Genomic DNA, 27,312 nt, shown 5'->3' on the forward strand with positions numbered 1-27,312 from the left:
TTGCCCAGGATTTCTTCTCCTGGGAAGCTGAGGAGCCTCAGAGAAAAAGGAAAACAGTAATTATCTGATTGCTTCTCCTGTGTTTTGCTGCTTTGGAATGTGGTTGGAGATTGTTTACCAGCAGGTGAATTGTTTCATTGGTTTCATTTTGACTTAATGGCCAATCAGGGCCAAGCTGTGTTGGGGCTCTGGAAGGAGTCACGAGTTTTCATTATTATCTTTTTAGCATTCTGTAAGTATCCTTTCTGTATTCTTTAGTATAGTTTAGTATAGTATTCTTTAATATAATATAGTATCTTAAAATAATAAGTCAGCCTTCTGAGAACATGGAGTCAGATTCATCACTCCTGCCTTCGTCTGGGAACCCCACAAATACAAAAGTGGCTCTGCAGGATGTTTTGCTCCAGGAGGGAAGGTGCTCATCCCTAGCTGCCTCAGGAAGAGAAACTCAGGTCTATCCAGGTCTAAACCCAGTATTTGGCTGAGGAGTAACTGGCAAATCCTGCAGAAAGTCGCGAGTAGCCAAATGGGCTGTTTGCCCCAACAGTGTTTTCTGACAATTGTGGAGCACAGGTTGAATAGGAGTCGTTTCATTGCTGTATGTCTACCCAAAACAAGTCCATCTAAAACGTCACTGAATTTACTAAAAATGGAGTATTTGTCATTTAACTAAAACAAAGATAAGGTTTAAAATACAGTAAAGATGTTCAGGTTACTCAAAATGCCTTGGATCTTGGCTGATGATGGAAGAAGGCAATCACCGGAGTACGGCTCTGTAAAATGAGACCTTCCAAAAAAGATCACTTAGTTATAAACCAAATAGAAATGTTCTTCTGCTTCCATTGATCCATCTCGGGCTCCAACACTGCCCTTTCCCAGTGACAGCGTTATTTCACTCCATCCAGTGCACAATTCCCAGGCGCTGGTATCATCACACGCCGGCCATGAATTATTTATTTGATTAAAAGGCTGACATTACTTGGCAGATAAATGCATCAGCAGGGCACTCAGGCAAAAGGCATTACTGCCTGGCCCTTCCACAAGGCATCACATCTTAGGAATGACCTTTGTAAAGCCTGGCCACTGAGTCCTGGAGCAAAGGAAGCACAGCCCAGATCCTCTCAGTAACGCTCAGTAACAGGAGAGGAAGCAAAGGGAACAAACTCAGCACAAGAAAAAAAATTATTTAATTGTGAACGCGGTCAAACACTGGGAAACGATGTTCAGAGAGGTTATAAAGTCTCCATAAATGGAAATGAGAACTCCCAGCCAGCTTGGTCTGGCTGACCCATCCTCAAATGTGGAGGTTTGCACAGGGTGACTCCAGAGGTGTCATCCCCTTCCCCAGATGTTGTAAATTCCTAAATGAAGGTGTAACCGTTCCACATTTTCAAAGAGATGTTGCAATAATGGCATGTGAAGTTTGAATACAAACTCCTCTGGTTTGCTCTTTATCCTCACCTGTTTTTCTTGGAGTAATTAAACCACACTACCTGTAAGTCAACACTTCCTTCTTCCCCCAGCAACCAGCTAATTGTAAAAAGTCTCAAAAATTTAAGACTATGAAAAAATTTTCAGCTATTCCAGTCACCATTTTTTCCATAATTCATGACCCTGAGACATTATCTGGGAGATGAATGTGGAAACTGACATTCTGCTACCCTGAGACATCCAAGCTTCACCAGGTGCCCCACACTCCTGCCCCGTATTTCCCTTCCAGAACGGTGTCCAGTTTTATCTTGGTAATAACAAGTCACAGAAAGACCAAAAGTTCCCAGTGGTAACTGTAGAGACAATGGAAAAACACGTTTTCTTTATCCTTTGTCTTACTCCAACACTGGTGGTTGCCCATTCCTGCTTACAGTGACCAAACCAGAATACCTGGAGCTTTTTTCCCCATTCCTGGCTTTTTCACCATTTCCAAAAATACAGTAAACTTGCATTTTTCACATGCTGATCACAGGCCGTGCTGGGAAAAGTGGCAGGGAAAGAAGCACATGGGCTGCTGCAGAGGTCAGGGAAGGAAAATAAAGGAGCTTCAACTCCCTGAAGGAAACCACAGAGATTTTAGAAGCCTGAAAATGGAGAGGACTTGCTGATTTTACACCATAGGATATTTCCCCTTGCATTTTCAAGTTTTACCAGCAAATATCCATTTTTAAATCAGACTCTTCCACATCACAAGTATATAACCTCTCTGTTGATGATTCAAGTAACAAAGCACACAAAATTCAAGTTAGAGGTTCTGTGTTCCAGGCACCAATTAATCATTTAAAATGATCACTCAGCAATGAAAGCTGAGTGCTAATGTAACTGTAGTGGGCAAAAGTGGTGATTTTAATAGAAATAAGAGACATATCCGTATATATTGTGTATATATATTGATATTATCTGTGTCTACTCTTTTTTCTGTATATCTGTTGATATGTATAATAAGACATAACTGTCCCCCTGCCCCAGAGTCTCCAAGATGAAGTAATTAAAGGACTGCAAACATGATTTGTGGAATTCTGCATCATTTAGGGTAAATTGAAGGCTCATACTTTAAAGCTTAGACTTTAACTAATAAAACTACTGAACTTTACAACCAGGGGAAAAAAAAACCTTAACAGAAGTTCTTTATAAAGCCATGAAATATTAGCTTTTATGACTCTTCTAGTCATTGCGTAAGACTAAAAACTGAGGATATTAATGAAAAGATGAACTATCCAAAGTTAGTCAGGGAATCTCTCTGTGTGCAGAGGATATTTATGGTTTATCTGAAGCATCTATTGTAGATTTGGCTTCATTTGAATTTCCCACCTTGTCATTGTAATTGCAGCAAGAGCTGCAACTTTCACCAGCAATCTCCAATATCTGAAAACACAATTTTAAGTAATAAAACCCCACAATTTTAGATAATATTCACCTTCAAATGGCACCTACCATCTTCAAGAGAATTTAAACAAGCCTAAATTAGAACACAGTCATGCTGAAATCTAGAGGTCTTGAGACGAAGAGCCCAGACCTCAGCTGTTGGTCCTGTGACAGGAGCAAGGGATTATTTTCCCCTTTGGATAACTCATGGAATGCAAAATTTTTATTTCTTGTAGCAACCAACCTTCATGGATCTGCTGGAGTATCACGAGTGAACCAATGAGTTGAGGCTGAAAGAAGCGGAAATAAAGCAAAAGAGGGAAAAAAAATTAAAAAAAAAAAAAAAAAATCTCTCCTGGCGGGCTGTTTCCCCTTGCAATAACCCTCCTGTGTGTGACATCTAGCGTTGGCTTGCTCTAAGGACAGGGCTCTGAGAGCCCAGAGCGTTCTGCTCTGCAGGAAAGGGGAATCGGGAGGGCACATTTGGGGTGAGCAGGTGGTGGCACTGCTGTCCCCCACCAGTAAAAAAGAGGGGAAAAGTCCTGGATTTCAGGGCTCATCCAGGTCACCCCAGCCATGCCCATAAGTGCATTGTTGTGATGCAATTATTTGATAACAGGCATGAAATTGCCTTGATCCAGTCTAGCAAGGCTATTACTGGTAATGAACCCAAAACAAATTAACCAGGTTAATTTCATTCCAACAGTGAATAAAAGTAGAGCTCACAGGTGTTCTCTGCGCAGTGCAGTGCAGGTCAGCTCATAACCAGAAATCAGTTAAGGAAAGGAACTTCTCTGAGAGAGATTTAGTGCTCTAATTTCCATACAAATTGCCAGGAATGCCTGAGTTGTGTTTCAGGTCCTTAATTGGGTACCAATGTAATGACCACTGCCACCAAGAGTCGTTGACATTTGCAACTGCAGCCCTTGTCAGTGGGCCGGCCCAATAAATAAAGTGCAGAGGAGAGATTTTTTTTCAGTATTGTAAGTGAAGACCAAACCCCAAAAAAAAAAAAAAAAAAAAAAAAAAAAAAAACCCCAAAAAAACCCCACTGAAGAGAAAGCAAACAATTCTTGTGTCCCTCCATCCTCTGGATACTGCTGTGAACCCACCCTCAGCTCTGCACCTTCTTTGGAATCTCACCTCTATCAGTCATTGCCAGGGAGAAATTCACAGAATTCACAGGATGAAAAAAAAAAATACAAAAACCACAAAATCCTCAGGAGCTTTTCTTGTTGGCTAGCTGATAGGAAGAAGAAACATGCTTTTAAGCACATGGTTTTTAGTTTCCATTTGAAATGGTGTTTCGAGCTTAGGATTAAATTTGCTATTTTAGCCAAGGCTGTCAGGGATATATATACTAAAAAAAAGGGAAAGGTTATAGGAAGGCAGAGGAATTTTCATTTCTTTCACTGATCTGATTTAGAAAAAGACATTTTTATAGGGCAGGGGGAAATGAAACCTTTTCAATCCTCTGTTTCAACACAAAACTAAGAGCTTCTGGGAGTGCAGCGCTTTCTTTTCCCTCCCAACACAGAAGATAATCAGGTCAAACTGCAAAGCTGACTTGAATATGCATAAAACCAAATTTTTGTGTCCCATCCATACATAAAGAGTAACTTGAAGTCCACTGTGGCTGCAGATCATTGTGGGAAGATCCAAGGATATTCCTCCTCCATGCAGGACAAAACACGTGGCACATTTTCCTTGTTAAAAAAGGCACAAAATATGAATTCACAGGCCACATGAGGTCACTTTTTCTCACGAGGTGGAAACATCAACAGATGGAGAATTTGAGACTTTTGGGTTGGCCTGTCTCTGCCAGAAGCCAAATCAGAATCGGGGAGAGACACCTCATATTGCAGGGGGGCTGTAACTAATCACAGAACTAATAAAAATAACTCTGCCCATACCCAGCTACTTACAGGAAATAAAACTCCAGAGGAACAGCAGGGAATCAGATGCCTGGGAAACTAATTTAGAAAGTCTTGCCTTATAAAACACTGATATTTAACTCAAAACCCCTATCACAGCCCTTAGTTTGTTGTATAGGATTTTTTAAAAAAGCTAACATAATAACCTTACAGTCTGCAGGCACTAAACTTTAGGTAGAATCTGTTAAATTACAGAAATTTGGTTTTCCTTTTTCTTCCTAGATTCACCTGCACAAATCCTTCACCACAACCACATTTTTATGCTGAAGGGGAGCAGTTTAGTGTGTTCTCTCTGTGCGCTTGGGCTTGACCAATTTGTCCTTAAATGGGCCTTGTGTCACTTTAGCAAAACACACGGAGAGAAAGGGAAAATAACCTGATATTCCAGGATTGTTGTTGTGTGAGCACAGGCTGGGAGCTGAGAGGTTTTCATGTGGCTGATGAACAGGAGAAAAACATTCTGCCCTCCTGCTTTGAGGTTAAATATCCAAACTGGTCCTGATCTGGTCAGAAAGTCCAAATTTCTCTTGAGGTACCAAATGTATGAAGACAGTAAAAACTCAAGCAGCATTTTCTCTGAAAATACACTTTTTAATGCTCTCATCACTGTCCTCTGCTTTAATAAAGGATACACAGTGCCACCATGAATACTCAAATAACGCAGGCAAATAATATTTTTTTTTTCCTTTCAGTTCAAGAAACTTTAACAATTGTCAAAATGAAAAAAAAACTTATTTAAAGGCACTGGAGTTTCCCAAGTCAGTTGATGAAAAAATTATTAATAAAAATAAAGTTGTTGCTAGAATAATGATAATGATAATGATAATGATGATGATGATGATAATAATAAATAAATAAATAATAATAAATTTATATATATAATATTAATAATTTTAATAATAATTAATAATATTATAAATTTTAATAATAATTAATAATATTATAAATAAATAAATAATAATAAATTACTACTATTCCAATTATTACAAGTTATTTAAAAAATGCATGCCATAGTTGTTGGTGCAAACCTTTATGCCTCAGATTTGACTTTTGAATGTGTCTGCCTATCACCAGAGAATCTGTTTTTTGTTTCCAGTGTACTATGAAGACATCAGCATCAACTCTTACACCACAGGCCTTGTAATATTTGGGGGGATTTATTGATTTCCCAAACACTTATCTGTGCAGACTTTCTTAAAAAGCAGGAATGTTTGGCTAGTAATTTCCTAGGGGGAAAAAACAACTTAAAAAGCCTTTAAAAAAACCCCCTTTTTTAAGATTTCCTAGCAAAACCTTAAAAAAAGTAACAATCAGTAACATTCCAGCATTTCCTTGTGTTAACAGATTAAAGGGATTGCTGCTACCATGGGAGGAGAACTGGGAAAAGCCCGACCTGTGACCATGAGGGAAGGGAGAATTTCAATATGTTCCTGGTGGGGGCTGAAAGACAAGGATGGGCACAGGAGCCCCCAAGGCCACTTTTACTTACAGGGAAGATTTAAAAACTAAAAATTGGCCTGTGCTGATGGCAAACACTTTCCTCGGGACACATTTTCTGTCTGATCCTGCTGATTGTGGTGTTTAGAGCTTCAGCCCTGCCACTCTGAGCACACAGCGAGGAAAGTCATGGAAGTCCCATCGTTTGTTTTTCACTTCTTATTGATAAATATTGCCTCTGGGCCTCATGTAAATCACACTGCAAAATCACATACTGTGTGGCAGCAGGGAATTCTGGAGCAAAGCCTGAAATCTCAGGTGTGCTGAAACATTTTGTGTTGGAAAGTTGTTTTCACAAGCCCAGATGTAAATGAAGAACAAGGGGTGGAGGTTTAAAATCTTGTGAGACCAAGTTCTTTATATTAATGCATTTCCTCACGATCCTTGGCTGTGGGTATTTCTCTGCAGAATGATGCTTTAGAAAACATGGCTTTTTGCCATAGCTTGTACACTGATTACCAATTAGTACAGTCATTCTTTAATCTATTGTATTTTTTCCTTCCTGGCCCTGATCCATGTCAGATCAGATTACATAAAACTGGTAATGATATAAAACTGGCATTGAAGGCAGCCAAAGCATTCCTTTCAGCAGCTGAACAGCAATATTAATTATCAGTGAATAGCAATATATGCTACAGGTTTGCAAGGCATCTCAAAATTCAACCTCATCTTGATAGCCTCCTAGGAATTAAAATTCTCTTAGTCACTTGGGAATCTATCATCAACAAGAATAATATTTAAGGTAGTGAATTATCTGTAAAGATAGCAAATATTTCCTCTGTTCCGGTACTTTTCTTCATCTTGAGATTTTGGGAAAAACAATCCTGATTAGTTTTCCCTTTTTCCTGAGTTTTTTGTCTCACTTTTGAATTTTCAGTAAGTAGTTTTATTTTTTAAATAAATAATACAAGGAAGTAAAGAAAGATTTTTCGTGTTCAGCTCCACAAGTGAGACTATCTCAGATGTTAGGCAGCTGCAGGAAGGGTAAAAAACAGAGAGACACAGTCCCTTAAAATGCAAAAATTTCCATTCTGCTACAGTGACCCCACTGGCTGTTTCACCCAGAGATGTTTTGCCCTTGGGCACAGGTATATGAGTTTAATTTTCCCTCATGTGTGAAGCTGAAGACGTTGTAATTGTGAATAAAATCCATGTTGTTCAATCCTTCCTGCAGTTTATCTCATTCTTGAGTGCGGAGAGGCTGATCTTGGAAGGACACTTACAAACATCCACCACAACTTAACTCCAGAAAATGACCTTTTCATGATATTTCTCTACTCTCTAGCTCCTCCTCACCTACTCATGAATCAGATATGCAATACGTTAATAGATGTGTATAATCTGCTTCTGAAGTTTGTGCAAAATTGGAGGCTTTTCCCCATTTTTAAGGAAAGGCTGCATAAAACACCTCCTTGTGCTTGAATTTTGTGATTTCACAGATTCAGAGAGGCTGGAAAATCCCTGCCAGCCCATGGATTCCCAGCTGTGTCCCATGCCCACCTTGTCCCCAGCCCAGAGCTCCGAGTGCCACCTCCAGGTGCCGCCTGCAGGGCTCGGCACTCCAAGCCCCCCTGGGCAGTGCCAGGGCAGCTCCTGAGCCCCCTTTCCATGGGGAAATTCCTGCTGTGCCCACCCTGAGCTGCCCTGGCCCAGCCTGAGGCCGTTCCCTCTGCTCCTGTCCCCGTTCCCCCCGGCTGTGCCCTCCTGGCAGGAGCTGTGCAGAGCCACAAGGGCCCCCCGAGCCTCCTTTGCTCCAGGCTGAGCCCCTGCCCGGCTCCCTCAGCCTCTCCTGGGGCTCCATTCCCTTCCCAGCTCCGTTCCCTGCCCCGGCCACGCCGCAGCCCCTCCATTGCCCGTGTGAGGGCCCGGAGGTGCCGCAGCCCTCGAAGTGCGGCCTCAGCAGGGCCGGCACAGGGACGGGCCCTACCCCGCTCCTGCTGCCGCCCCCCGGCCGGCACAGCCCCGGGGCCATCGGCCTCTGGGCCCCGGGCACCCCTGGGCCGTGGCCGGCTGCTGGCACAGGGCTGGCACCCAGGACACGGCTCTGGCTGCCCTCAGAGCCTGGCAGGGGGCAGAGACCTGGGCATGGAGTCAGACACCCGCGCCTTCGATTGTAACCCATGGAAACAACAATTACCAACTTTGTTACAAGCCACAAGGGTTTGAGTAGAATGTCAGTGAATTTGTCACAGGGTGGAAATGGAGAATTTTGGGGTTTTTAGAATGGAGGTTCAGGAGGCAAGATGGAGGAATCTGGGCCTGTCCTGTCCTTCCTCCTGTTTCTTCGTGGCCTCCATCTTCTGCTGTGATGGTGGCACTTTGTGATTGGTTTAAGGTAGAAGCTCACTGTCTAACATAGGTGATAGGTATTGGGAAGTTATGGTAAATAAAGTACATGTAGTTTTTAGTATAGAAAGATAACACTGCCCTGGGGGTGGTCACTATGCTGTGAACAGACCTGCCAGACCTGGGCAGGTCAGAGAAAGAATGTTATAAATAAAAAACAATAAACAACCTTGGAAAGCAGAACTGACGCATCTCACCTTCTTCTTCAGTCTCAGGGCACGGAAGAAGAGACTTTGTGACACCTGGGGGTCATCTCAACACCAGAGACCTCATCACCACAGCACCCTCAGGGCTGTCCCAGCTTCCCAGCCCCTCTGTCCCAGCCCGGAGTGCTCCAGGGGGCTGGAAAATCCTTTCAGTGCAGAAATTGTTCCTTCTCTGTGTGTTGTAGAGGGTTGTAATACTGGACACTGAGAATTTCAGACTTTCTCTGCTGACAGAAACTGACTCCCAAGAGAACACTCCATTGGCCTGAGGCCGTGGAGAAGCTTCCAAAATGGAATGACGGAACTGGGATTGTGGGTGTGGAGTTTGAATAGAAGTGTGAAATATCGCATGGTAGAAAACTCAGAGTTTAGGGGGTTTCAGGATATAGTCATATATATAAGGCAAGATGGAGGTTTTAGGGCAGAGACTGGTCCTTCATCTTCTTCTTCATCTTCTTTTTCTCCTTCTTCTCCATGGGTTTGGGTGGTTTTGTGTAATTGGATAAAAAAGTCCTCATTGCAGCCACGAGTGGTTGGTTATTGGGTTAAAAGTAAAAATAACTTAGGTGCCATTTCATAATTAGTTTTTCCTTAAAAGGCCTTGTAGAGAGGGAGAGAGAGGAGGCTCCAATTTAGTTTGGTAAAGTGCTGTAGAACTCACAGCTTGTGAGACTGTGATATGGATAAGAATTACTAAACATCTGAGTCTGAACACAAAACTCTGTCTCATGATTTAATCCTAACCTTGGCAGCAAAAAAGCAAAGAATGCAGAAAAAAATGTTTCCCTCAGCACAAAGTGTCAGCAGTGGATTTGAGGGAAAGGGGGAGAAGAGGGTTGCATTAGACCTTGGTGCTGCTGTGCCCCAAGGTTAAGGAACACAGGAATAGCTCCCAAGGTGACCTCCAAACACTCCACAGGCTGTGCAGGTAGGTCAGATTCTGAGCTGTGCTTGCCATAAAACAGCTCAGAGGGGTGAAACTGGGCATTTCATGTCCAAAATCAAGTGAGTATGTGTCTCCTGGTTTGGGGCCAATCCAGCTAGCCAGTATCCAGTATATTGTTAATCTCAAAAATAGTCTAAACCCCAAATTTCTCATTAATTTTCAATCTGGGGTCTGTTCTTGAGGAAGAATCTCCCAAGAGCAGCACTAAGTGATGCTGGATGTCCAAAGCCTTTATCTTTAGAAGACATTTTGCTCCAGCAATATCACTTATTAATGATAGTTAATGTCGCTTCAACTTGACAAATCCCTATGTTCACACAGCCTGTCATTTTAAACTCAAATGTTTGAATTTACAAGTGCAAACAGCTGTTCCTAACAATTTTCAAGGACTAGAGAGTGACAGGAAGTGTTGACCACTTGAGCAAATATGGGCTAAAAGGTCTTGTCTTCAAAAAAAACATCCTGAAGGATTGAAGTAGCTTTTCCTTTAAAAAAACCACCTGTCATTATAGAGTGCAAACAAAACACGTTTATAAACTGAAAATGTGAGGAAACCAGCACAACCTGTTCAGGTTGATGAGATGAAAAAACGTCTTAATTTCCCTCAAAAGCAAAGGGGATCATCTGGCATTTCAGACTTTTGCCATCACCTGTTTTCAAACTGCATATGTCAGCCTAGCTGCAGCATGGTTTGAAATTCACCAAAATCCACATGTTTTTGTAACAGAGCACATAGTCCTGTGGAAATGCACTTTTGGGAGGCACAGGGGCTGTTACCCTGCCGTGTACTATTTTGGAATTTTTGGTCCTTGGTAAGAATTTTTGATCTTTGATAACCCAAGATCCTTTCAATTCCTGGAATTTGGATCTTTGCTAAGGATTTCAGCACATCTGGAAGCTGCCCTGCTTTAAGCAGAGGTGGAAGAAATTCCCTTCAGGAAGAACCAAAGGGATCCCTCATCCAGCAAGCAAACAGCACCGTCGGCAATATCTGGTGCTTCTTCCTCCTTTCCCAAGCTTATTAAGAATATTTATTTTGACCAAGTTATGGTACTTGGGTAACCCAAGTTTGTTCTAACTCTGAGAAGACTAAACTCCTGCTGCCTCTTGCAATTAAATCTTCCATCACATGCTTAGAAAAGTCAATTTTTTCTTTTTCCTCTTTTTATTTTTTTCAAGCCTGTGGAAGAACAGGGCCTTTAGTGAACACTCAGGTCTACCACAGATATTTTTGTGTGACCCGTGCCAAACCTCTGCTTTCCCCTTTTTCCCTACCAAGTAGGAATTATACGTGCAATTATCACCTCGAAGGCTGTAAGAAACACAGGACCCGCATTCCTGCCATTCTCCTGCTACCAGAGACAACCACACCATTTGTTCCCTTCCCTAAACTGATTGCCCTCCTGTCTCAGAAAGGGCTTTTACTGCCAGGGGGCTGCTCACCCCTGCATGATGTAACTTCCACAGCTTAATCCCAGCAGCCTTGCTCCTCACACTGCTGCATCCATGCAGGAACCACCAACAGGGTTTGTCTTCCTTTTACTTTCTCCTCCAGCCACCACAGAAATTAGCTGAAGAAATGGCTGCTGGGCCACTTTCAGCTTTTTTTCATTTGTCCCATCTTTTGAAAATCTGGAGGCATTTTGGTACTGTCACCAACCCGTCCCTGCCCCAGCAGTAAATTCCTCACTCATAGAACTCAAGGTTCTGCTTTTCTGTTCTGTCAGCATTTACACAGTGACTGAGCCTCTGCTGCACTGACAGCTGATGGCTTCCCCACCTGGAAATATTTATTTGCTATGGAAAACAAAATTTGCCATCAAATTGCAGTGTACAAGGCCTTAAGCTTCCTTCCAGGTCTGCTGATGGAGGGCTGAAATGATACACCTTTTGCTGGGTGATGTTTCTGTCCTTACTTCTTTTCTCTGCCATGCTAACAGCTTTGGGTGGCCTTCAAGCTTTTGTCCATGTTTCCTCCAAGCATTGTTTGTATCTTTTTTATCATTCATCAGGAAGAACAACATGCTCATGGAGTCCTGCACACATCGCTGCTTAAAGTCAACAACACAAGTTGTGTGTTTACTCTGGAAAATAATGGATTTTTCTTTTTGCACCAGCTGCTTCAACTGCCATGGCCCAGGCATGGTCTCTGCTTGTGCTCGGGGCAGAGATGTCACCTACCGAAATGAATAATTTTCTCTTAGGAAAGGGTATCACATTGACCTTAACCATACCCACATGGTGATCACCAGTGTTCCTCCAGCCACTGCCCTGGCAAAGCAATTTCTGATGCCAAAGCCCTGTTGGCTGCAAATCCTTTCCACCGACAGCCCCCTGCCAGCCTGCCTGCATCCTGCTGGCCCCTCTGCTGCAATTCCAGGACTTGTGTTTCCTCCTGCAGGGCTCCTCCATCCCCAGCCTGGTGGGTTGGCAGGAGTGAGAGGAGGCAGGAGATCCCATAAAACCAAAGTTCTGCCATCACAGAGATGTCTCTATCTAATTTCATGAATGTGTGCATCTGCCAGAGTGTAACTGGAAAACTGGAATATGTGCCCCAACCAGCTCCTTCTTTTGCTGTTTGGGAAGGTCTCCCAAAGGAGTTGTCCTGGCTGATTTCTGCCCTGTGGGGTGCACCCCAGCAATTCAAGTGCTGTCAGTGTCTGAAGGGACGGGAGGATGTTTGAAGCAGCACTGGATACTTTGCAGATACTGTCATGGGCAAAATCTGCATTCAGATCATAGAGCAATAGAATAGCTGGGGTAGAAAAGGGATTTAAAGTGTCACCCTGCCACGGCAGGGTCACCTCCCACTGTCCCAGTGTCCAGCCTGGCCTCGGGCAGTGCCAGGGGCAGCCCCAGCTGCTCTGGGCACCCTGTGCCAGGGCCTGCCCACCCTGCCAGGGAACAATTCCTCATTGCCAAGATCCCAGCCAGCCCTGCCCTCTCTCGGTTTGAAGCCATCTCCTTTTGTCCTGGCACTCCAGACCCTTGTGACATCTCTGGTTTTGTCTTCTATGCCGCCACTCCCAGCATTGTTGCCCAGACTGGAGTTCAGGGATGCTCCAGGTGAAGGAATGATGGCATTTGGCATGGCAGCACCTTGGCTTCACAGCAGAGCCACCCCTGTGACACAAAAGGTGTGTGCATTTTGCAAGGTGTTGGTACAGAAACATTTTGGGGTTTACATCAGAGTTATAAAAATTCTCCAGAGCTGAATAAATTGTCATTCCCTGTCTAAATAAACAAGCGTGGGTGACAGGTTTTTTTAGTGGTTTTTTTGTAGTTTTTTTTTTTTTTTTAATAAGGAATGTTGTCAGACCTATTTTATTATGCGTATTAGAAGGAGGTGAAAAAAAATCAATATAAGCACTGCATCTAACCTAATTAAAACTACAATCACAATGTTATCTGAATGTCTTACAACATTGTTAAATCCAACAAGTAGACAAGAAAACAACAAATCTATGCAGGGTTTTTTATACATATGGTGAGAAAGTTTGCAAAGTGTTAAAATATATTTTCTGTTCTGTGTGTTTCTGGTACAAGGAAGTGATGTGTAGATTAGTGTATATTTAATGAACAGAGCCTTGACTTTTACAAGCAATAATCGACTTCAAAACATACAATATATATCTTAAAATATCCCCTAAAGCTGCTCATATAAAGTCAAATCCAGCACCTACTAAAGTTCAGCCAGCTGACTCTTTGACTCCAGTGGGCACTTGACCAAGTCCATGGTAATTGTGAAGTACCTGACAGTCTAGTTGTATTCATATGAAAAAAATCACATTGCATAGATTTAAACAGGAAGACATGCAATAACAAGACAAGTCACAGTATAGCAAAACCTTGTTTCTTTGGTGAAACAGAAGCAGATATAAAAGTTACAAAGATTTTAGACTTTCATTCACAAAAAAAAAAAAAAAAAAAACAAACCCCAGACATTCACATTATACACTATACAAGATAATAATATAAATAGAGAAAAGTATTATGTGCATTGTTTGGGGGGTGCGGGGTGGGGAATGGACCGACCAACACAAGGGGGTCCTGCTGCCACAGGTGTGGGCAGCAGCCCCTGCCATTCCTCAGGGTCAGGAGATGTTGTCTGACTCTGCTTTCAGCTGTGGCAAGGTCGCTCCACGGGCAGCTCTGCCCTGTTGGCTGGGTTTCAATTCTTCTCCTTTCCCTCTCTGTTTTTTCGTCCCCATCACAACCCCACGCGAACACAGAGGTGTAAACCTCGCACCTCTGTGTGTGTGGTTTTCATGTTACTTTAAAAGGTACATCCTAAGGAACTTACTTTATTTTCACGGGGTTTTTTTTTTTAACTGTTATTTTTTTTTTCCTTTTTTTAACTTTTTTTTTTTTTTTTTACTTTTTTTTTTTTTTGTCCTGTGCCCAAAGGTGTGCAAGGCACTTTGCAGGAACAACAAGTCCTTTCCGTGGAGAGGCCGTTTCAAACGTCACCTCCTACACTCACTGTACACATCCAGGTCAGTGGTGGCACTGACCAGGGCAAGAAATCATAGCAGAAAACTCCTACGTACACACTGCACCAAACTACAACCTAGAACCAATCTGTGCACACACTTCTTTAGAGAAAGCCAAGATCCTGATTCTTCTGTGGGTCACGCACAGCTCTCACCCATCTAGCCGCCAACAAATTATCCTGTTTAGCAGGAATTTTTGTTCTCCTGGGGAAAAGAGCAAGCTGAACTGAAAGATGGTTCCAAAAGTGGAGCTCAGGGGCTAATACTGCACTGGTGAGCTCTTTGAATCTTCTTTGTATGGGTAAAATAACATCCAATAAATTAAATCAGTATGGCTTACTTCATTTATTTATGTACGCTTCACAGCTGCAGCATTCATACACAAACATTCATTACTTTATAAAAAGATTAAAAAATGGTTATATATACAAAATTATTTACTTTTTTGATTTTTGTTTGTTTTCTACAAAAAAAAAAATCCCCCAAACACCAGGTCTACCTCCATTTTAGAATGCAGAGACCTGTAATATAGACCTTGTGGTTAATATCATGAAAGTAAATTTTTTCCTTGTTTCCTTTTTTTTTTCTCTTCTCAAAACAAACAAACAAACAAAAAAACCCTAAACAATAGAAAAAAAGTGGCCCTGGTTGATAAAGTTAATGTATTAGCACTTGGAATTTTACAGGCTCTCCTTGTCATACACAACTCCTCCACACAGTCCTTTCTCACATGTGCTGAAGCTGGAATGGAGAGCAGAAAAAATGTTCCATATTGCAGTCCCTAGTTCATGCTTCGTGCCACTTTTATGTGCTCTGCCTAAACTTTTCATCTCATGGGACACAAACTGTACCTTGGGTGGGAATTGGCACAGCTCCCATTTAAAAAAAAAAAAAACAAAAAAACAACAAAAGTCTTGTCACTTGTGTGTTTATCTTCACCTGATAATTGCAAATTTCAGTCAGTGAAGTCTTTATTTCAACCATTTCCAGCCTAGGTAAACAACACAGAAACAACGTCATAAATGACTGAAGACCTCTGAGGCCATTCTAACCATAAATATGCCTGAACTTAGTGTGACTTTTCATTTTATATACAGGATTTTAAAAACAACACACAGTCAAACAACATTAAAATCATCTTATTTACATTTTCATTGGTGCTAAAATTGAGCTGTTTAAATATTGCAGAAGGCTGGTACATATCATAAAATGGTCCACACCGATGGCATATAGAAAACTAATAATCTTTATAGGCTGGAAATGGTTTCCTTTTATCCCCATAAGCACTTCTCCTCTTTTTTATTTATTTCTTAAATTTTCTGATAAACACCGCAATTTTTTTATTTTTTTCCTTTTTTTTTTTTTGCAAAAACGCGCCGTGAATACTGCAGTCCGTAGTTTCAAAACGATTCGATAATACTCCTATAAGTGATAGAAAAAGGCACAGAAAGTTATGACTTTGGCTGAAATGGTGGAAATCCCCAATTCACCATTTAGCTCTCAGCGCCTCGAGTCCTGCCACGTCCTGATCCAGCGGTGGTAGTGCTTGGATGAGTTTAACGATGTCCCCTTGCCTGAGGAGGAGTGTTTGTAGTAGTATTTCTTAGAGTAAGTCCTTTGGTATGTGGAGGCTGCAGAGAGAAGGGAGAAGGGAAAAAAAAAAAAAGAGGGGAAATTTGTTTAAAATTCAGCTGTGAATGGGCCGGCTACACTTCACAACACAGTTGTGTTTATTCCTTGTTAATTAGAGGGTAAACAAATGATTAGGTGGAGCTGTGGCAGTGTTACAGGCATACACACAGCTGCAAAAAGAGTCATTAGCATTATTAGGAACCTGTTGATGCCAGGATTTTCTGACTTTAAAATAATCTTAATGCCTTCTGGAATGATGCCTTAAGATTTTAGCCTTTGTGTTTTTCAAATCCTGTTCTGCTCTAGGGTATAACTCTAAACTCAATATTAAGTGTTAGTTACTGTCTTCATATTTTGGTCAGATAACACAACTCCTCTAGGCCTGAGGACAGCCTCAGGCCCCAAAAGTATAAACAAAAGTGAATTGGGGGGAGCAAACTGGGGCTAAAGGACTTCATTACCTGAAGCTGTAATTGGAGGATTAACCCTGAAATGCAAATGGACCAAACTTATAATTGTGTGAAAAACTCACAACCATTGTCCATCTTGGGTGCAGCCCATGGGAGGCTTCTGACTGCCCAAGATGCACGTATTGCAAGCCTTTAATAAATACCCACTTTATTCTCTTGATCTTGTCTAGCCCCCGTTCTAGGCAACCACTCCAAGGCATAAGTAGACACAGAGGAGGAAAATTTCCATTAGTTTCGGACGCTTGGTGTTTTTCCACCGTAATCTGTCCTACCAGACTCGCTCCTCTCTTAAAACACACATTCATTACTTATTAATCTCAAATTAGCCCGCTGTTTCTGCAGTGCCAGTGTTTTTCTCTCAGAGAACTCACGATTCATGCAAGTAATTTTGGGCATATCCCATCGTCCGTTCCCCTGGCAGCGGATGGTGGGGATGTGGCGCTGGATGAAGCCATCCTTGCAGTGGTATCTGATGAGGGAGTTGATCTCATAGCGAGGCTTCATCTTCCCAAAGGTCTTTGCGTTTTCCACCACAGGAGGCTGGCCACAAGCCACTGGAAAGAAGAGAGAGCATCACCCAAAACTTCAGTTTGTGAGCCCAGTGTGGGCTGGGACCAGCCTCTGAGCCCTGGCCAAGGAAGGTCACAAGGGACCTCGGGTGGACTCCCAAAGGAACATCCAGACAAGGACAGGGGGATCAGTCTGCTCTGTAGATCTCCAAAACTAATAGTGTTGGAAATGGGAAAATGGCAGATATTGTGGTCAGTATTGCCTTTTTGGTTCAAATTCTAAATGTAAATTCAAGCCAAAAGTTGGCATACTCACACAAAGAAACCTGAAAAGCAGCAAAGTTACCACAAGCATTTTAGGAAAAAGTCTTTTTTTCAGGGCTCTTCATGTCATCCTCAGTGACATGTTCAAGAGGACTGAAAACTTACGGATCCATCAAGGTCCAGAGAGCATGGTCAGAAGTACTGAATGGCAATTTAGCAAATTATGATTTTGTCACTGCAAAGTTTGTACCTGTTCCTTTCTTGCAGGTGTAAGTGAGGTGGTAATTGCATGGGACATCATTCCACTGCCCATTCTCATGCCAGATTATAACAACACAGTCTTCTCCAGCAGAAAAGAAGCTGTCTGGCTGGTTTGGTCTCCAGTTCTCATATTGCTGCAGAAAAGAGAAGCAAAACCATCATTCCCAGTGCTGGAGAATATTTACATTAACAAAAGAGCACATGATATCACCTGTGGCAAAAAGGAATCTCAACTGTTTGATTCAGGCTGCTAAGAGTGGGCTAAACAAAGGTAGATTTAGTGTATCTTCCCACTATATTAAAAATTATCTCAAGGGGAAAAATATTCTGGTCTAACTTCTTATTTACTGATGTCAGGTGAACAAAACAAAGAGACACAAGCAAAACTGGATCCTAAGTGTGTCTAAAACACTCTTTCCTACATAAATATCATTAAGTATAATGCAAGAAAATAAATATCCCGTGACCCTCATTAGAGCACATGTACTAAGTGAGAAATTACAGACTAACTTCCCAGACTTGGATTATTCATGGCATTGGATGACTTCATTCAGTTAATGAAGTCATTCCACAGGGACGACATGCAGAATTAGGTGCAACATAAGTGAAAGAGTCAGAATTTGGCCACCAGAACCACTGGAGATTGGTGTTTTCATTAAAAATGCTAGGTGGCAGTCTTAGCCCATACAGCAGCCTCTCAGAAATGGTGATTCAAATTCTGCCCTCTGTTGAAAAACCAGCCTCAAACATCTATGAAAATATATGACTAACAGCAGAAAGTGCTTCTTCAAAATGCACTACATTTAGAAGTAGAAATATGGGTTTTGGTATGTGCAAAACAAGCAAGAAATAAAAATTTACAAAAGAACCTTCAAACGGCTGTGAAATACCAGCACAATGTTATTTTTGGGTGAAATTTTGGGAGGATTCAGTGTGTTTTTACAATCAACCAGCAGGAAAAGTAGCAACACTTTTGTCAGACCGATTGAAACTTGGGCAGCAGTTCTTGTGAGGGGACATGCAGCCTCCTGTCCTGGCAGCCAGCACAGGTGGGACAATCCCACACTTTGCTCCCAAACAAAGCACAGCAATCTGAGATTTGCATAATGTTATGCCAAGAAAAGCGAGAGAATATTTGGAAGTCACTCCTAACGATTTTTGATTTTCGCTGGGATTTCTGTTGTGTCACTCCAGGAAGAATTTAAGGAAGGATAAAAATAGCTATCTGTAAGAACTGGAATTCACATAAATGCCAGACATTACCCAGGCAGCAAGCCCCTTGTATGGGCAAAATGACATCGTTTCTACAGTGCTTATATTTTCCTCAGTGCTTACATCTTTCTGGCTAAAGCTGGCCTGTACAAATGTCATAAAAGTTTAGTTCTCTATTTTCTTAACTTTGTGAAATAACCCCTATTCACTGCCTGGGTGAACACATTTTAGAAATAAAGTTAACATACCCCACACAAGTAGTATTTACCTTACAATGAATCAAAGTATGAAAGGAAAATGAGTTAAATACTTAACCTTTTCCTACCACGTGTCATCTTACCCATCATAGGTTTTAATTATCCAGGCAATTTAACCAGCACAGTCTGAATAAATTTGTTCTGCACTGAATTTATTACCTCTAATAAAACACCCCCCTGTTCAGCTGGAACTAAATTAACTCCATCTCAACTTCTTAGTGTTTAACAGTCCTAAATTACAGTGCACACCAACTAGTTTACTCAAGTTTAGGATCCATTAGCTTTCAAGAATGTGTGCATGGATACAAAAATGAAAGAAAACTGTAAGGTTAGAAAGTTCCATCCATAATGTCCTGAGAGCCGAGGAAAGATTTCAGCAAGCCTTGCAGCTGTTTCTGGTGGAAATAACACTGCAGAGCTGCTTGCTTCCATAGGGATGAGAGTGTGGGAATGGAGGATATTTAGTGGCTGTTGGGGGCGTGTGAGCTGGAGGTGCTCAGCAGCCTGCCAGCTCCCACCCTCAGCACACAGGCTCCATATGCTCTTGCTTGCCTTGCCAAAATGACTCCAAAATTCATGTTTGCTTAGCTGGCAGGGCTGCAGCGTGGTGGCAGGGTATTACATCTAGGCCCTGTGGTTTGTTCAGGAATGTCTGATATCCTCCAGCGTGACTTGCTGTTACCTCACATCTGATATCGTCATTGCACAGATTTATTTTGGCTGAGGAGCTCTGATCTTGCCTGGGTCTGGTGCCAGAATTGCTGAGCAGAGGAAGTTCCAGACTGCTGAATTGCTTTCTTAGGTCCCCACCCAGCCCCTCTGTAGTTTTCCAGTTCCTTATTTAGACACTGATAATGGGACAATGATAAAAAGAGATTCTCACAGTTTGAGTGGAACAGGCTACTAGACAAATAAAATAATATTTTGCATTTCTCTTATGGAATAGATCTTTGCATGAGCATAGGCATGAATCTGGTTTCTACTGGTGTAGATCTGTAGATCTCCAGTAAACCCATATCAGCAAAAAATTAATGGGAAAAAGCCTTTGGCAATGCTGCATCATTCATAAGACAAAGCCTAAATAGAATCAAATACTTCATGAATACATGGAAGAAAAGTTACTGTAAGGTTTTTAGTCCTTGTCAGAAATATTGACGGTGGGTGATTGCAGAGTGACCTGAGAAACATCACTACTCCGTTCTTTAAGCAACATTACCACAACAGACAAGAATTTTTTCTCTGTATTAAAATGCAAAGCGCTTGCAGAATGTACTTTTCTGGGCATATAATCTTAAATATGTACAAGGCACAAAATGTACCTCAGAGGAGGTTTGTCTGGCCACACTTCTCCTCCAGCTGTGGAGAAGGAGGTCCGGAGCAATCACACAATCTCAGCATGGTTTGGGTTGAAAGAAACCTTTAAAATCACCCAGTGCCACCCCCTGCCATGGCAGGGACACCTTCCACCAGAACAGGTTGTTCCAAGCCCTGTCCAACTGATACCAAAATCAGCTAAATTTTTTTTATTCTCTGTTTTTTACCACAACCCATCCTTGATGAAGCACAGTCCGCAGGCTCAGGCAGACACCACTGCACCACCCACTCTGAAAAACTCTCAAAATCCTCAGTGGCAGAGGGTGGTTGGGACTTTTCCTCAAGAACCTGAGGTTTCTGTGTAGTCAGGTGACTGCAGAGACAGGGGTTTGGTCCCTGTACCTTCCTTTGGTCCTTGGGGAGTCTGCCTGACCATCATTTCAGGACGAGAAGTGGAGTTTTATACCCTTTTGGGCTTTTAATTTTACTGCAATAATTAGTTGATCTTACTTGTACTTTTTTGGTTTTATTGTTGAAATCAAAGCCTTTTCTGTCACACTGGATTTATTTGTTCTGGCTTTCTCTGCTCAAAGGCCCTGAAAATTTTCCTGCAGAGTGGGGATGGTCTATGACTTAGAGCTGGAGCCCAGTCGGGATTCTGCTCTTCAGGCTTCCTACGTGGCACTAGATAATGCACTTGGCTGGCCATCCACAGCCCATAAAACAGGGAAAAATCTATTCTCTTGCCTCACAGGAGGAGTTTGGATATGATGGCTTCAAAAGCCCATGAGGACATTTTATTAAGTTCCACATTTTTGGGGAGGATTTCCTTATATGGAAATTCATGGTCGTGTTGGGTGGCAGGCTGGATTGTCACATAAAATCAGCTAAAAACGCCACGACTACAGCAAGAGCTGTAAAGCAGAGAACTTTATTAGCCAGTCACTACCTATTCTCATTCAGATGGCTGCTAATTAAACAGAAGGGGCATAATCTTCCCGTCATGGACAAGGTGAAGGGAGATTTGTTATGTTAAATTTCAGATAAGCCGCCTTTCTTGACGGGCTCATTTCCTCACTAATGGGTAATCCACTCAGCTCTTTCAGGTGCTTGCACTGCCCAGGTGGATCCAGGAGTATCTCAGCTTTGAGACACTCCTTTGGAAATTTCAGCCCTCCTTTTGTCTCCAAAAGGCTCATCAAGTGCCTGAGATCAATCGCTCCAAAATAGCCAACAAGCTTTGTGTTTAACGAAGCACAATAAAAAAAACCACAGATGCCAACAAAACTTTACTGCTTGACCTCGGTATTGTGTAAAGGCCAATAATCTTCTGTAAAGGACTGAATCTAGGAAATCATTTACCTGAAATACATCTATTTAGATTTACAGGTCAAGGCTTTCCCTTCTGGGGAAAGGAAACATGTTTTCAGTATGTTAAACTAAGCTGTTTTTACAAATCTGTCTTGGCACTTTTTGGAGCTTGCAGTTGTGATTTTTATTTTCTTTCCTTCTGGCTACTTCCTTATCTGGTTCCTCCTTAATGCAAGACTAATGAGGCAAATTAGAGAAAAATCAACAATGGAAGAGGTAGGGACTGGCTGATTGGATACTTTCTGTGCCATTTCATTTCAAAGTGAAGCAACATTTCCTGCCTGGTATTAATCACTAAGCTGAAACCACCTCTGCAAACCTTACTATCACCATTTTCTTCTCCTGCCATTGCTCTGATAAGAACAGGAATACAATTCTCCATACAATTCTCTCTCTCTTTTTTTTTTTTTTTTTTTTTTTTTTTGCAACACAATAGCAGAAAAAGTCTTAGAAATCTTTATCGGGAAAGCCCTGAATGAATCCCTCACTGTGGGGGTTGTTATAATTGGACAGCTTAAATAAAAATTACATCTCACTTTCAGTGAGTCTCGGGAATTACTCGGTGGCTGAACTTCAACAAGACCAGCACGAGGTTACAATGAGCACATGCATCAGCCCAGGAAACCCTCATTTGTGACTGTGCTGATGCTGTTACAGGAGACACTTGGGAAGTTTAAACAGGATTGTGTTTCTTTTCTATAGGAAAAAAAAAAATATCAACAAGATTTCTGTGAAGATTTGGCCATGTATGAGATACTTCCATTAAGGTCACCTGGTATTTAAATGCATTTTTACATGGGAAAGACAACAAGCTATCTTACAGTGCAGACTCTGTTCCAGGAAAATTCCCTCCAGTCCTGCAAAGGATTTTTCTGTTTAATTTTGTGAAAGGAAGCAGACTGACAGAACTCACCAAAAGCTTCTTGAGATTAAAAACTCCATTCAGTGAGAGTTTAAGCACACACCGTGATTCAAAGGCGTGGGTCTTGCCTTAAGGGGGATGATCACAGGGAAGATCACATGCAGATTCAGACAGATGCTAAAATAATTGCCTGAAGGAGGCACCAAATGTGTGCATAAATCATTGCTGGGAGAAACTCAAATCAATTTGGAGACAGCTCCTATATTTAAACCTATCTACAAGTACACACAACGTGACCCTGATATTTTTTTCTTTTTTAGGTTCTGGTTGAATGGCTTCCCTTTAGCTCCTAATCTGAGTTTTATTTGCATAGGATTTTTGGGAAACTGGCAGGGTTTGGACCAGGCAGGAACCCAACTCTCCCCATGACTGAGTCACACTGTGAGCAAGGCAAGCTCCCAGGAGGAGCTTTGCTAAATACTTCTGCAAAAGATTTCCCTTGCAGGGGTTGGGTTTTTTGGTTACACAGAGATGGAATGTATTGGGAAACTTTTTTAGTCCCGTGCAGCAGCTTGCAAAAACAGAAAGGGACTCTGGAAAACACACATTCATGTGCATCTATCCACAAGAAGCGATTGCAGATTGAATAAGCAGGAAGAGCTCTGCAAAAAGAAATAATTTGGGAAAGAAATCTAATTAATTGAAATGCAGCCAGTGGGAAAAAAAGGCTACCTGATGAAATTGGAACATAAAATCCCTGTCAGTCCTATAGTTTTGGGAAGAAATGATTGTGTGGTGGAGCAGACTGCTAGGTCTGGGATGATTTTAAAGCAATACCATGGAATGACGATTTTTCCCCGAGAAGCAGAAAACGGTGAATGGAAAGTGAAACCCCACTAGGTGACGCTGTCTGCTTGCTCCAAAGCCCCGAGTTGCTCCAAAATTATAATTATTCAGAATTACAACTCTCAGTAACTCTTTCAAAGCTAAATGAAGCCGTGGACTTTTACCTGCTCTCCACCATGTGTTGTTTTCAGAATAATAGCTTTCATCACACACTGTAGAGTTTAGTTTTGAGGGTATGCTCTGTGTGATGGGCTCTCAGAAGTCACTTTAGCAGCTGAGAAATCACATTAAAAATGAGTGGCAGAGAAAGAAAGTAGGGTGGTTAAGTGCTGCTTTGGTGTAATTCCTGTTTGTTTTGGAGTCACATTGACATGAATATATATTAGCAGCACAATGCAAATTGTGTGGGGCGTGATTTAATCTTTTTGTGCACAGCTACCAGGAGAGAAAAAACAAAAGAAAGAAAAAAAAGAAGGAAAATCCTGCACTTTGTCAACAATTACTGCAGGTTTGAAGCTGTCCAAGAATTGTAGCCCAGAGTAAGGAGTAATTTCAGCCCAGCAGTAACAAGTCTCTGAAGTAACTGCTGACCCCCCTGGTAAAAACAAGACAAAACCCCACTTTGTCCAAGAGGCCCTCGTTACGACATCCTGAACCAAAAATATACCTGTCATTAATAACATTATATAGTTCTCCTCCATTTAAACGTGGGTCAAATGAGCATCTTAAAAAGAGGCCGTAATGACTGACTGCAGCACAGAACCAAAACATTTGGTAGGTTTAAAATCTCCTTCTCCAAGGATCCTGTGGGACATGGGCACAATGAGCTTTTTGTTTGCAGCTGACTACAGCACTTTTTTAGTTTGTTTGCTTTACTTAACCCTCAGAGGCAGGCTCCTTCACTACAATACTCCATGCCTTTTGAAGGTTTTGGGGTTTTGTGTGTGTGTGTGTGTGTGTGTTCAATGAAGTTACTCTTTCTGAGAGGGGTGCAGTTACAGATTTGCTCAAGTTAAAGCCTTCTGATTCACCGACCAATAAAGGAAGGAAAAGAGAGGGCTTTGTTTTTTGCCAGAATTAAGTTTCTGGGTTGTTTTCCTTCTTTTTCCTAATTTATTTTTATTTTTATTTTAACATACCTACCTAACACTGACAACCCGAGGAACCAGCTTTGCAGAACACAAAGCATAAACACCCCTGTGCTGAAGGGGAGTAAAAAACCCAAGGCAGGGTCTCTGTACAGCTTTAAAAGTGGCAATATTCCCCATCCCTTTCCTGGCTGGCAGCATTCTCCCAGTGACAGACAATCTGGCCACAGACGCTGGCCAGCTCCTTATTACAGCACTAATCTTATGTAATGGCAGTGAGCTCACCGCCCTACAAAGCACTAATTATCAGCAGCGTTTTCCAGGGGATGTGAAAAACCCCCCTCGTGGGGCAGGGGGCCCTGGGCACAGCCCCAAGTTGCTGTATGTGCTTAATCCATAACATGAATAGCTCCAAAGGGCTCCTTGTCTGCTCTGCCTGCTCACAAGGGTCCTTAGCAAACACAAAGGGGGAGCTGCCAAAAGCAACACCAGATTTTTTTCTCTCTTTTTCGTTTCTTTTTTTTTCTTTTTTTTTTTCCCTGTTTGGATGGGTGTGCTTTACAGCTGTAAGAGTTACCATTCACAGAGCTAAGTGAATTATTTAAATTCGATTTCGCTGGTGTATTTTCAAGCTTCCCGTTGTGTCCTCTCTCCCTTTGATCAATTATTAAATGCCCCAGCTGATAATGTAAGTTCTGTTGTTCTGTAGTTTGTGTTGCATCACATTTAAAGTATAAAAAGACCCAAGCAGGCAAATTACTCTGCTCACACAGCTGTGTGAGTGTTTGCTTCCTTCTCCTGCAACACTGTGGGTTTTTTCTCAAATGTGTTTGTTTTCACTGCTTAGAGCCTTATAGGTAATTGTGGGATGAAGATTGTCCTTGATATATACTCCAAAAGTGTTGTTCACTGTTGCAGGAATGCTGGGAGAAAAGTCTAGAGTAAAGTGCAAGAACGATTTAGACTCTGTAATTTTCTAAATGTAAATAAAGACTACATATAGCCATTTTCATTGTGCTGTAGAATGTATATCAGAGGGAAAATAATGTTCTCCCACACCAAAGCCAACAAACAGCCCTAGAACTACCCCGCACAGAAAAAAAGCAGAGCTAGCAAAGCATGCTCTAAAAACCACTACATTATTCTCCCCTGCCTCTTGAATCCATCAATGTAATCATACCTGAAACATCTTGAGCAGAAATTGGCATGGAAGTCGTGATTAACAAAGCTCTACAAGAGCTGGGGTGCTGCAAGTCCTCTGAACACACCTCGAGGGCTGCTCTCACCACCTTCACTTTTGGGACAGATTGTCAGAAATCAGGGACCAGGCAGGTTTGCCAAAGTTTGCAGCTTCCTGCTGGTGCACACAAGCCCAGGTGATGCTCCCAGCCCATGTCAGTGGTCCCAGCTCTCACTGAACTTGCCCCACGTGTGAGGATCTGGGTTCCCTCAAAGGACACCCCCCTCTTTTTGTGCTGCACTAACACAGCTGCCAGCAACCCCTTCCTCTTCATACAAAAAAAAAGGTGCTGTTGTTTTGCCCCAAAAATTGTTTTGCTGTGTGTCTCATCAGCTCCGCAACATGAATTCCACGTCTCCCAACCAACAGAACCACTGAGAAGTTACTTCCTTCAAAACCAGAAAAATAAATAAATAAGAGGAATAAAATTTAAAAAAGAGGGCAGGGACATGATATAGATGAGGAAAGATTGTTCCCTGCCACCCAGGTACAGCACAGCACATCAGAAAAAAATGCAGATACATGTGAGCAGCCATTGGATCCCTCAGGTTACAGTAATTAAAGCCTATTTTATTCTGCTCATAAGCTTAGCCAAGGAGCACTTTGAAGATAAATTCTGGTCTTAGCCAAGAAGATCCCAAATTATTTAAAACATAAAAAATACAAAAAAAAAGGAAGACAAATTCAAGCAAATTCATTTGGCCAAAAAAAATTTAAAAATCTTGTAATGATAGACTAGTTACCTGAAAACCTTTTTCTTTATGCAAAATGCCACCTCAGCTAACAATTAAACTTTAGGGCATGAGAAGTGGGACACAATCACCTTATTCAATTAATTTTGTTTTCCCAAGCCCAGTCTGTGTTTGGGTTGCAGTGGGTACAGCAAGCTGAAAATGTGTGTTTCACCAGCAGATGGTGAGGCTTTATCTGCATAAGATTGTGCCATTTTGCCTGAAAGGCAGGAAACTGCTAACTGATGTCAAATTAAAACCACTTCACAGTTAAGAAATAAACTTGCCAAATCCCCCTGAAATCTCACAGATAATGATGCATCAGACATTTCAGTGAGGCAGATCAAAAAGCTTCCTCAAGGTCTCTGTTCAGGACTGGAACCTCCAATGCTGTGATTTAGGAGTGGGCCTGTTTCTATGTGTTAGGATCATTTTTCCTGTCCTCAAAGTTGGGGTTTTTAATGGAAAACAGGCAGACTCAATGCAAATATGGACAAAAGTCACATTGGCTGAGAAGATTTAAACACTATTTCTTGCTTTCTCACTGAATTTGGTTGCATTCACCTCATTTATCAAGACACCAACATTTTCCTCCAGGAACTCTGAGAGCCATAGTGTGAATTTACAGGATCACTCTCCATCTTTTCCAAAACTTGCTTACTGGCACTATTTTTTCAAGTTCAACATAAATTCTAGCTGAAGCACAAAAAATGTGCGCAGGAATACAGGGGGTTTGGTTTTTGTTGGTTTTTTTTCCTGACTAGTGCTGCTGGTTTTGATGAATTGTTAAGAGTGAGTATTTTATGTAGGAGTGAAAAAGGAATAATTCCAAGGCATCAAGAGTGGCTGACTATACTTAGTCCACTATTAGGCAACTAAACAGTCTTTTTCAGAAGGGCTGAGAGCCTGTCAAGGCTGCTTTAATTTCAGTGTAAGTTTCCCAGCAAGAACCTTAATTCTGTATTCTCATTTATATG

General features: G+C 41.8%; 1 protein-coding gene across 6 annotated transcripts in view; it reads right to left on the minus strand.

Annotated features, from left to right (window-relative positions):
- Window positions 1–14,610: 14,610 nt before the first annotated feature.
- VCAN (versican) overlaps window positions 14,611–27,312 on the minus strand; it is a 98,039-nt gene continuing 85,337 nt past the window's right edge. For all 6 annotated transcript variants that reach the window (XM_026796570.2, XM_026796571.2, XM_026796572.2 and 3 more), the window contains 3 exons: window positions 17,404–17,548; window positions 16,752–16,934; window positions 14,611–15,909 (listed from right to left, as the gene is read on the minus strand). In XM_026796570.2, the coding sequence (XP_026652371.2) occupies window positions 15,779–15,909; window positions 16,752–16,934; window positions 17,404–17,548 (459 nt within the window). In that variant the 3' untranslated portion in view covers window positions 14,611–15,778. The remainder of the gene's footprint in view (window positions 15,910–16,751; window positions 16,935–17,403; window positions 17,549–27,312) is intronic.

Source organism: Zonotrichia albicollis, chromosome Z (assembly GCF_047830755.1).
Source record: "Zonotrichia albicollis isolate bZonAlb1 chromosome Z, bZonAlb1.hap1, whole genome shotgun sequence".
In the NCBI taxonomy this organism is placed as follows: domain Eukaryota; kingdom Metazoa; phylum Chordata; class Aves; order Passeriformes; family Passerellidae; genus Zonotrichia; species Zonotrichia albicollis.